Below are 11,389 nucleotides of genomic sequence, written 5' to 3' on the forward strand. Positions count from 1 at the left end.
TGTACTATAAGAAAGGTCAAATGGATGGTTACAGAGAAATCTGGAAAGACTTGTATGAACTGATATAAAGTAATGTGAGTAGAATCCTGAGAACGGATCACATAAGACTTTAAATAATTCTTATCAATGGTCATTGATCAATTACCAGCCATGATCCCAGAGGACTAACAAAGGATTATACTCACCTTCTGACAGAGACTCAAGCAGCAGGAGACATACATTTTTGGACTTGGTCAATATGGAAATGTATTTTGACTATGCACATTTGTTACTAGGGCTGTATTTTGTTTTGTATTAATGGCAGGGAGAAAGGTAGAGGGGGAAGGAATGGGGCTAGCTATGGACCCATAGCTAACAAAAAATAATAACAAATATAACAAAACATACCTAACAAAAATAATGTACAGAAGTGGGTCATTAAAACATTTTTAAATGCTCAGAAGAGTACAGAAGGAAAGCCAAAAACAAAACAACTTAGAAATTTATATGTTGAAGTTATTACACATTTAAAAGGAAAAGCATGTTGTACTTCAGAGATTCGAAGGTCTGTGTACAATCCTCTTTTCTCTGATCTACTTTGTATATGGGAATGTTCAGTTTATTTGGTGTTAATAATGTTTAGAATTTTTAAAATATCTTTTAAAAAAGGAAAGAGGAAAATGGAGACAGGAAAAGACAGAGAATGTATATAGGTGGCTTTTTCAAGTAATTTGGTTGTAAAATAGAAAATAGATCAATAACTCGATCGGATGGCAGGATCAAATGAAAAGTTGGTTTGTTTTTTTAACATAGGGAAAACCAGGACTTGTCTTGTATAAACAGCAGGGAAGCAATCAGTAGATATGGTAAGATTAAAAATTAGGGAGATACCAGAGACAATCAAAGAGGTAAGCCCAATTGAAAAGATGATGTGAAATGGGATAGATGGGAAATGGACCAAATACACAAGTCTTTTTTTTTGGGGGGGGGGGGAGCAGGGCAATGAGGGTCAAGTAACTTGCCCAGGGTCACAGAGTTAGTGTCAAGTGTCTGAGGCCGAATTTGAACTCAAGTACTCCTGAATCCAGGGCTGGTGCTTTATCCATTGTGCCACCTACCTGCCCCCAAATACACAAATACACAAGAGATTAGAGTTTGCCAAGAAATGAGTGACTTCTTCTGAGACCAGAGCAAAGGAGAAAAAAAGCAGCAGAGATAGCAGATGATGTGAAACAAAGGAAAACCCAGTAACAATCCATGCATTCTGCTGGAATCCACATGATATGAAATGATCTGGAGGAAAGTATCCAGGATGCTTACAATTTATGGGAAGACATGAACTTGAGTCACATAGGACAAGAAAGCATGAATGGGTTTTACTTCATGTGCATCCATGAGATGAAAAATCCATCTAAACTAATCTGTATTAAATATTAATCCCTCTCATATATAAAGTAAAAATTATTGTTACTTAATTAGAACTTAAAAAGTAGTATGATCCGGCCTTAGACATTTGACACTTACTAGCTGTGTGACCCTGGGCAAGTCACTTAACCCTCATTTCTTGCCCCAACACCCCCCAAAAAAGTAGTATGACACAGTGAGCCTCCTTAGTCTGGTCAACTTGGGTTCAATTTCCTAGCCTGATACATTTTTGCTGCGCAGTCCTAGACATGTTACACAACCTTCAAGTACTAAGCAACAAGATTATGCATTTCAGAGCAGATGCCAATATGCATTGGTAGAAGTACCCTATACTAATGAAATCACAGGTCTCATTCCCCACCATCCCCACAAAAAAGGTCAAATGTTGCATATACATAGTAAGACTTTCAAATAAAGATACATATACTTCAAGTTATAATTGTTACCACTAAAAAAAATTTCAAGGTGTGACAAGAGATGAAGAAAAATAACATTTAAATTTATCTATCACATCAAAGAATTTCAGTTAGAAGGAAAAGTTCAGCAGCCTGGTCCAAGTCATATCTAAAAACAATTCCTTCTACATACAATATAACCATAAGCAATTATCCAGATTCTGCTTGAAGAACTCAATTGAGGGGTATACCCTACTACCTAACAAGACAGGACATTTCACTTCCTGTTAGCACTAATTGTTAGGAACTTTTTCCTGACATTAAACCTAAATATTCTGCAACTTCCACCTTACTCCTACTTCTACTTTCTGGGGCCAGAGTACGTTCTATCCTTTTCCCACATGACAGTTCTTCAAATACTCAGACCCAGCTATCGTGTATCCTGCCTCCTGACCCAAGTTCTCTCTTATATGACATGAACTCAAGGTCCTTCACCATCCTAGTGGCCATTCTTTGAACATTCTTAAGTTTATAAAAATCCTTCCTAAAATGTGATATATAGGATTTAAGAAGAAAAAAAAAGTCTTCATATCATCTGAATTATTGCTTAATACAAAATGTACACTAACTAGAAAATTTTAAGTTACAATATAGAAAACACTGAAAATAAATGATATGCTGTGAGAAGAGTTACAATATTACAATCATTAAATTTCAGTTTTCATTGGTGAGTTAAAAATTTCAAAGAAATAATACTGACTTTTTTTACAGTATTTTAATTCAATAAATCATTTTGCAAAACTCTGCCTGCCTAAAAGACATAATAAATTAAACATAATATTGTTTGAAAAAGATGAATTCAAGTAACAAAAAATAGTATTTAAGTCAAAAGCAATAAACAAATGTGAACACACTTCATGTATACACTGGTCTCTTAATTAGAAGTGAAAACACTAGACACCAATCCAATAAAAATGCATTGTCAATGATTTTATGGACTCAAGATGCAGTAAGGGTGAATGCTAAAAATACTGAGTCACTCAAGAGCTCTCTGCAGCCATACCATATCTGGACTTACAGGATAATAATTTCACTTTTTTTCCTTATTAAATTATTCATCTTAGTTAAAGCACACAAGTTCACTCAGCTCTATAAGGCCACCTAGAACAAGTCAATTATGAGATCTTTTTTTTTTAACTTTTTAACTACTGTTTACTTTTTTTTTAAACTGATACCATCCAGAACAATTTCCAAAGTCCTATAATCATACCCAAATGTAGCCTACAGATTCATAATCAAATCCCAATTGTTAATCACATCCTATCATCAGAGGATACATATTAGACTGACTTTTAAAAATTAATATTTTCACTCCTCTATCAACAAATATGAATACAACTCTAAATTACAAGTGCTTTCTTAAGTCTTGCTTTTTCTCTCCTTTCAACTCGAAGTTTTATCACACTCTATTTACAAATGACTGACTTTCATCCCAAATTATTTCTCTTTTCTCATCTTTTAGCATAATTACTAAGATAACCCTAAATCCATACCAAAGTGTTCTGTAAATGAAAAATCATATGAAATTTGGTATCTTAATATCTAGTGAAACCAAGTAGTTTCCATACTAAAATATTACTTGAATAAAGAGTGCATTTGATTTTATTTTACCTGCTTATTCAGAAAACAAAATTCTGATATTTTAAATATTCTTTTCAATATATTAGTCCATAGAAACTTAATTATATGAATGAGAAGCTCCTTCTTACAGTTTTCCCCTCCAGACAACAAAAGATTTAAGCACTTAGATAAGGAAAATAAGCTTTAAACTAGAACTGCAATTTAAATTAAAATTCTAAGATATATTTGCCTAAATAAGGATATTTTCTGTTAATAACGTATTTCTTACTCAATAATTTTTCAAGTTCTGAGAAATTCCTTTATAATTCTGGTTTTGGCTAAAAGGATGAGCCATCCCACAGGTTTCATTACCTTAGGTTTTCATTACATACACTTCCATTCAGAGAACATGACCTTGAGTGTTTTTATTATCTTCTTTTCTATCATTAGCCCCTGTTTACAAAGAGGGAATAATATAGACCACGTATTAATCTTAAAGTAAACAATAAAACACAGGACAATAAACTAATGTTTTGGCTTAGCCAAGTTTTCTTACACCAACAATTCTTTCATAGAACCACATTCTTCAATTATGAAAATCAATTTTTTTCTTCTCTCCCCTGCAGCATGTTTTTTACTTAAACACCTGTTACATTTATATATTCCCCTAGTTGCCATTTACTACACCTAAACATTAAAGATACTCCTTCTAGTCCTTATTTATACTTCTCTCCCAGACATTATCTTCTAAGATACCCCATGTGGAGGGCAAAAAGTTAACAGGAATTAGAGGCCCACTTTGAGAAACACATGTTGTGTCCCATCTGAATCTTTGTGACCCTATTTGGAGTTTTCTTGGCAAAGATACTGGAGTGCTTTGCCATTCCTTCTCCAGCTCATTTTACAGATGAGGAAACTGAGGCAAACAGGGTTAAGTGCCTTGCCTAGGGTCACACCAGCTAGTAAGTGTCTGAGGCCACATTTGAACTCAGCTCTTTCTGATTCCAGACCTGGCTCTCCATCCACTGTATCACCTAGCTAGCTGTTCCTGAGAAATATATACCTAAACATTTATAAAGTATTTAAAAGATTTTGAAATTCAATGTCATTCTGTAGATTGACAGGACTGTAGATTGTAGGATTTCGGATTTTTAAGGTATTTGCATAGGATTGGTGAATAACTGAAAATAGATTATTGCTCTGTAGCACTAAATATCCCAATACGATTGGTAAAATTAAAGGTCAAACATTAGCATACTACTTTTAATGTGAGCATGTTACTTTTTATTGATCAAATACTCAAATTTTTTACACAGTTAAAGAAAATCTGACCAATTATTTAGTAGATGATACTGAATAACTAAGACTTCCTCAATGCTCTCTTAGATACTATAAACCAACCTTAAAAATTTCAATGAAACAAGTACACACGTCCTGCCTTGTGTCATTTCTCCACTGAGGACACTGGGCAACAAGAATCATGCCAAACCAATATATCATCAGACTCCAAAATAAATTCAGTTACTATAATTTGTTTTTAAACCTTTCAAAATATTAAAGAGAATAAGCACACTTAAATTTAAGTTTTTATTATAGTTTCAAACATCATGCTTGGCTTTAATGAATATGCCACACAGTACACATGCAATAATTTCCCATTTACATTCACTACAGACTGATTCCAACACAGTTATTTGCTAGCTCACATAAAACAATTTCTGTCTCGTGGATCTTACAAGCCTTTTAGCTAAAAGTTTGTGTTTAAGTTAATTTTTTTCATTTGTCCTTAAAGAGCAAAAGATCTATGTAAGAAGAATGATTCCAATGTTAAAGAAATTCTGCCTTTCGGAGAACGAGCAAATGACCTACAATGACTATGCCAATTCCACAGCTGACCACATTAGTTTTATGAATGTTGGTAAAATGATAGAGTAAAAGTGGCAGCAATTAATGATTAGACTCAATGTATTCTAACCTTTCATAAAAAAATATTTCTTTTCCACTGAACAAATTACCTCCCCTTCAAATACCTGACTTAAAAAAACCAAACATATGCTAGAATAACTGAGATCAATCAAACCAAAAACAATTTAAAAAGCAGTCCTTCAATCAGAGGATGAATAGCCCAAGCTGTTACCTCTGGATGAAGTACTTTGATAGGCAGTCTGCTCAACAAAGACCAACTCAGAGGGGGGTTGGGAGAGGGTAGGGAACTGGAGATGCACTCTTCCAAACTACATGACAGGTGCATGGGGGTTGGAGGGGAGGAGAGAAAATGTGGAATATCTTAAGGAACTTTGCATTTCAAAATAAAGCACTATTCACAGCTGAGCCATGAACACTCCAAAAACTTCTTTCAAGAATGATATAGACTCAAGTGTAACTGGAATGGAGAATGCTGCATGTAAGAGACTTTCTATATCAAGTACCAGAAATAAGTCAAGAATTAGGCATAGGAAAAGTAGGTAGATATAGGAAAAGGTCTTAAAACTGGAAGAGCTAGAAAAGCTTTATTATTTTATAAAACTTCTTAAAGTAAAAAGCAAGAAACTAGATCATGTCAAAGTTCTTTAATTACCAATGTCTACTGTTTTGACATTCTTTTTCAGACAAATGTATCAAATATATTAATATCCAACTTTCAACTGCAGATACACCTGTCATTCTCTTCCTCTCCTCAGAAAATACAACTTCAGATGCAACCCACAACGTCAGAAAATTTCTCAATACCATCTGGTTGTCTTTCTTGACAAGTACCATGTTTGGGTTTTTGTTTTTAGTGACCTCCTATTTTCGACATGATTTAAGTGGCCCTGAACCCAGAAAAACCTAGCAAAGGGTTTTAACCCCAGCCAATCCTCTCTCTCACACACACCCCCATCAATATCAATATCACCTCCTTCCCATTAATTAGCGTTCTCCCCCCAAGTGTACCTGTCCCTACTTAGTAAGGATCCAAACTTAAAAAGGCAAAGGCTGCTCTGTAAGACACGAAGAGTTGCTGCCCTCAAGGATGATGCCTTCAGCCAGGTTCCAGTTATATCCCTCAGAGGGGCGGGGAGGCCTAACCCCTGGGCTTCCAGGAAGGGGGGGGGGGGAGGTAAGAGAAAGGAGTGGGGCGGGGAAAGGAGAATTAGGCCTCCAGAGACAAGATGCTTCTCAACCAGGCAAGAGGGACAGGGGCAGAGGCAGAGACGCCCCCTCCCCTTCCTAACCACCCCCAAGGATCTGCAATGCCTGCTCCTCTCCAGTCTGGGGGGAAGCAGCATAGTTAACACACCCCTCTGAGGCTGGGGGCCAGAGGAGCGTCTAGGGTAACTCCCTCTTTTCCCTCCACTGCGGGGGCGGGAGGAGAAGAGAAGCCTGGGCCCCCTCCCGCTCTCCGGCCGGGGGGGCGTCCCGGGCGACGGCTAACACACCCCTTTCCCGTCTCGCGCTGGGGCCGGGCAGCCGCGGTTTGCCTCTCCGTCCAGCCCCTCCCCATCCCCGGGGAGCCCGCACCGCGGGGGGTGGGGAGGGGGTCCCCTCCCGCCGCCCCACACACCCCCTTCCTCCTCCGACTCGCAGAGGCTTACCTCGCCTCCTACGGGACCGCCCCCAGCGCCCAGGGGCCCGTTGGGCGCCACGGTCGGGGCCGGGGCCGGGGCCGAGGCCGGGGCCACGAGCAGGCCCGCCACGGCGCTCTGGGGGGGTACTGTGCCGGCGGGCTGGGGGCCCCTCAAGGCCGCCGCCGCCTGGGCCACGACCGGGCCGGCCTTGCCGCCTCCGCAGCCGCCGCCGCCGCCGTTACCGCCGCTCCCGCCGCCCCGCTTGTTCTTCCGGCGCTTGGCTCCGCGTTTGGCGTCAGCCGGACTCATCCTTCGCGAGGCTGGGCCGTAAGGGGAGAGAAGAGAAGGGACGAGGGCGGCCGGAGGAAAAGAAGGAGGGAACAGCAGCAGCAGAAGGAGGAGGCTGAGGTAAAAGGCGGCGGGCGGAGGGGAAATGGGGGGAGGTCACTTCAGAGCCGCCGGCCGGGGCCCAACGGAGGGAGGGCGGCTTCGCGGGGCCGCCTCCCGGGCGGAGAAGGGCGGAGGGCGGGCAGAAGCCGTTCAGCAGGCTCCAACCGGGAGTTAACTTAGTCCCCTTCGCCGCCCGCCGCCGCCGCCGCCGACCAGAGTTAAGAGTCCAATATGGCGGACACAAGGGGAAAGGGATCCCAGTTTACGTCGGGGGGAGGGGGGGTGCGAGAGAGCGAAGGGAGAGGGGAGGGGGGAGGGGATGTGGGCTCTCTCCTCCCTCCTCCCCCCTCCCCTCGCTCTTTACTCCTCCCCTTCTTTGCTCCTCTCCCTTTTTTCCCTTCTTCCACCCAACACCCCCCTTCCACGAACTTGTTCTCGGCCGCGCAAAGCATGACGGGGGTTGGAGTCCAAGCAGAGCCTGCCTCCCCTGACGTCTACCTGAGAGGACTACCATTCCCGCCGAGCCTTGCGCGTAGCCGCAAGGACTGGGTAAAAAAGGTGGGGTGTTGCGGAGAAGGGAGGGAATGGAGGGGGGAGCCCGAATAGGAGGCGGAGGGTGAGGTCACTGCCTCTCTTCGTCTCACTCCCTACGCCGCGCTCTCCACTCCACCAACCCACCCCTCCTTGCGCGCTCAGGGCGTTGTGGGAGCCGTAGTTCGGCGGGGTAAGGCCAGGGTGGTGCAGGGCTGCATCGCCACCCAAGACAGTCAACTATAAGGCTGGAGGCGAGGAGTTCCGAATCCTTGACAGGCTACACAACACACCACCCCCTCCGACCCTTCCGATCGACTCACTCCCCGGGGAGCCCCGGGCTGAGGCCGGAGAAAACTAAGTAGGGCCTGGCGAGGTGGGGGGAGGGGACGCTTTGCGCGTGAACTCAATTGAACGCAAACGTCTACCCCTCTTCCCCAGCCTTGCCCAGCCCCAGAATGAGGTCCGGCCGGGCATCTCGCGGGGGCGCCTCCTGGTGCCCTGGGGTGGCACCTCCGAGGCCGGTTTCCACACCGTGGGCGGGAGCGGGGGTGGGGGTGGGGGTGGAGTGGAAGGGGACGTGCTCCAGAGGCAGCTGCTCCTGCTCAGGCTCTGGTGCCTGCCTTCCAACCCAGCGGTCCATCTCTGCGCCTGCTGTGTGTCCCTAGTACCTCGGGCACTCCCTTTTTAAAAACGACTGTAAGGCTCCCTGCCGGCCCCGAGGACCCGAGAAAGCCCCGAGAGTTCTGGTTTTGACCGAAAGGCTTCTTCACCATTCTAAGTGTCCAGGACCCCGAGGAATAGAAGCCTGTTGACCCTCCTCCACCTTCTCCAGCTCCTCTTTTTAAATGCAGAAAAGAAAATTCCCGGGATTACAAAGGAAACCAATTATATTGAAATTTTAAAACCACGAAGTCTGGGACTCCAGGTTAAAAACTCCGGTGTTAAAAGAAATCTAGTCCGGAAGCATCTGTAGGCATCTTGATGCCAGTTTGGGAGCCGCCAGGTTCTGGGTTCAAGTCCAGTTTCTGAGCATACTACTCCCAAGTGACTTGACCTCTGGGTTATAACTGACCAGTAGGAGGGAAAGAGATCCCAGGTGTACGGTAGGTATTTCTGAAACGATCTTGAATGCATTGGAAGGGACCAAAGAGTTCATCATCTTCTTACGTGGGAGGAAACTGAGGCCCAGAGAGTGGAAGCGATTTGCCCAAGGACTCCTATCTGGGCCGTACTACAGGAGGAAATTGAACCCAAATCCCCTGCCTCCCCACTCCATAGAGGTGGGCATTTAGTAGTTCCAAGGCCATGGTCAGAGTTGGACCTCCCAGAGCCTCAGTTTCTTCATTTGTGAAATGGAGGTAACAATTGCCTTGTTTTAAACTGGTGATTTGATATGTGTAGGGAATTCCTAAGTGAAGAATCCCTCTCAATGCAGTTTATACATACCTCACTGGGCTGTTGTGAGGTTCAAATGAGATGATGAATGTCAAGTGTTTAGCCAACCTTAAAGCCCTGTGTAACTGTCAGCTGTCAGGATGCCAAATGGTTTGATGGCTCCATGACTACTTTTTCTTTGACCATATCAACATAGCCTCGGTCCATCTCTACTCAGTAACAGTGAGAAGCATATGAAAAAGCCCAGCAAGAGGGGCCAGGAGAGGGTATTTCTAGTCCCTGTTCTGCCACTAATTTAACCTTTGTGACATTAGGCAATTGACTTAAAATAGCAATGGACCTTCCCCACCCACCCACCCCTTGCAAAATGAGGATGACAGTACGATAGCAGGTCTAAAGGTGGAAGGAATCTTGGAGGTAAGTAGTCCAACCTGGTCATTTTACAGGTGCCAGCACAGGCTCAGAAAGATTAAATAATGGATAAAAGGTCACATAGATGTTAAATGGCAGAGACAGCATTCAAATCCATGTCCTCTGACTCCAAATCTAAGGTTCTTTATACAGTTCTGTACTATGCTGCTTCTCGACCATCTCTCTTAACACTTTACCTTTGGATTCCATTAGATGCAAAGGAAAACCACCTGATCTAATGAGAGCATTTAAAAGTCTTCAAAATCATGTTGCTATTTCTGATGATGGGCAAATCTATGAGGCCATAATTTTTTTTTGTAATTTAATTAATTAATTTAGTTTAGTTTTCAACATTTGTTTAGATAAGATTTCCAATTTCCAATTTTTCTCTTTCCCTCCCCTCCCTTCCCCCTTCCCCTAGACAGCAGGTAATCTGATATAGGTCATATATATATATATATATATATATATATATATATATATATATATATATATATATATATATATATATATATAAAATGTTATATATAATAACATTAAACATATTTCTGCATTAGTCATAAGAGAAGAATCAGAGCAATAAGGAAAAACTACAAAAAAGAAAAACAACAGCACAAAAAAACCAAAAAAAATAGTATGGTCCAAAATCAGTGTCCATATTCCACAGTTCCTTTTTTTTTTTTCCTGGATTTGGAGAGCCTTTTCCATCATGAGTCCTTTGGAACTTTCTTGTACTGTTGGATTGGTGAGAAGAATCTAGTCTATCACAGTTGATCAGCACATAATGTTGATGATACTGTGTACAATGTTCTCATGGTTCTGCTCATCTCACTCATTATCAGTTCACGCAAGTCTTTCCAGGTTTCTCTGAACTCCTCCTGCTCATTGCTTCTTACAACACAATAGTATTCCATTACATTCATATACCACAACTTCTTCATCCATTCCCCAATTGATGGGTATCCGAGGCCATAATTTATAACAGGCCATATTTCTATAACATTTTATAGTATACAAAGTATTTCCCTTTTAGCACTACCGTGAAGTTGGGTACCCAGTTATTATTATGGCCATTTTATAGATGAGAAAACTGAAACACAGAGAAGTAAAATGCCTGGCCCATGATCATAGAGCTAGCAGACGTTGCATCTGGAACTAGAACTCAGAACTTCTTATTCCAACACCAGGGTTCTTTCCACTCTACTACCTACCTCACAGGGTTGGTGTAGGAATCCCATGGATTCATGTGTGTAAAGCCATTGTAACTATGATGCCTTTTATAAATGTCAACTGTTGTTATACTCATAAATGTAGCTATTATTATTATAGGGTAACCTCACTAATTTAGCTGAGATGAGTTTGTGAACAAAATGAGATAAATTAATTATCTTGCAATGCCCAGCTCTTTAATATTGTACAGCAGTGCATCATACACAGGAAGGCCTTTAAAATAACCGAATTCTGTGCTTGTTCTAGAAATGGGAGCACACTGAAGGAAGGAATCATTAATTTAGCGTTTTAGAGTTGGAGAGCCAAGTAGAAATAATCTAGTTCAACCCTTTCATTTCATAGATAAAAAAACTGAGACCTTACAAAGGAGAGAGACTTTCCCACTAGAGGTGATATGGGTGGTAGACCCCTTGGATTTGTTAGAAAATTTAAGCTGCAGCACCCCCACCCCCTTGACACATA

General features: G+C 42.0%; 1 protein-coding gene across 3 annotated transcripts in view; it reads right to left on the bottom strand.

Annotated features, from left to right (window-relative positions):
• The window catches only part of FAM193A (family with sequence similarity 193 member A), a 203,630-nt gene extending 196,068 nt beyond the window's left edge, over positions 1-7,562 (bottom strand). For all 3 annotated transcript variants that reach the window (XR_006353604.1, XM_043971749.1, XM_043971748.1), the window contains exon 1: positions 6,995-7,562. Coding sequence is in view for 2 of the 3 variants with exons in the window: in XM_043971749.1 (XP_043827684.1) it covers positions 6,995-7,276 (282 nt within the window). In the remaining variant the exon portion in view is untranslated. The remainder of the gene's footprint in view (positions 1-6,994) is intronic.
• Between the last annotated feature and the right edge of the window lie 3,827 nt (positions 7,563-11,389).

This window comes from Dromiciops gliroides, chromosome 6 (genome assembly GCF_019393635.1).
Source record: "Dromiciops gliroides isolate mDroGli1 chromosome 6, mDroGli1.pri, whole genome shotgun sequence".
In the NCBI taxonomy this organism is placed as follows: Eukaryota; Metazoa; Chordata; class Mammalia; order Microbiotheria; family Microbiotheriidae; genus Dromiciops; species Dromiciops gliroides.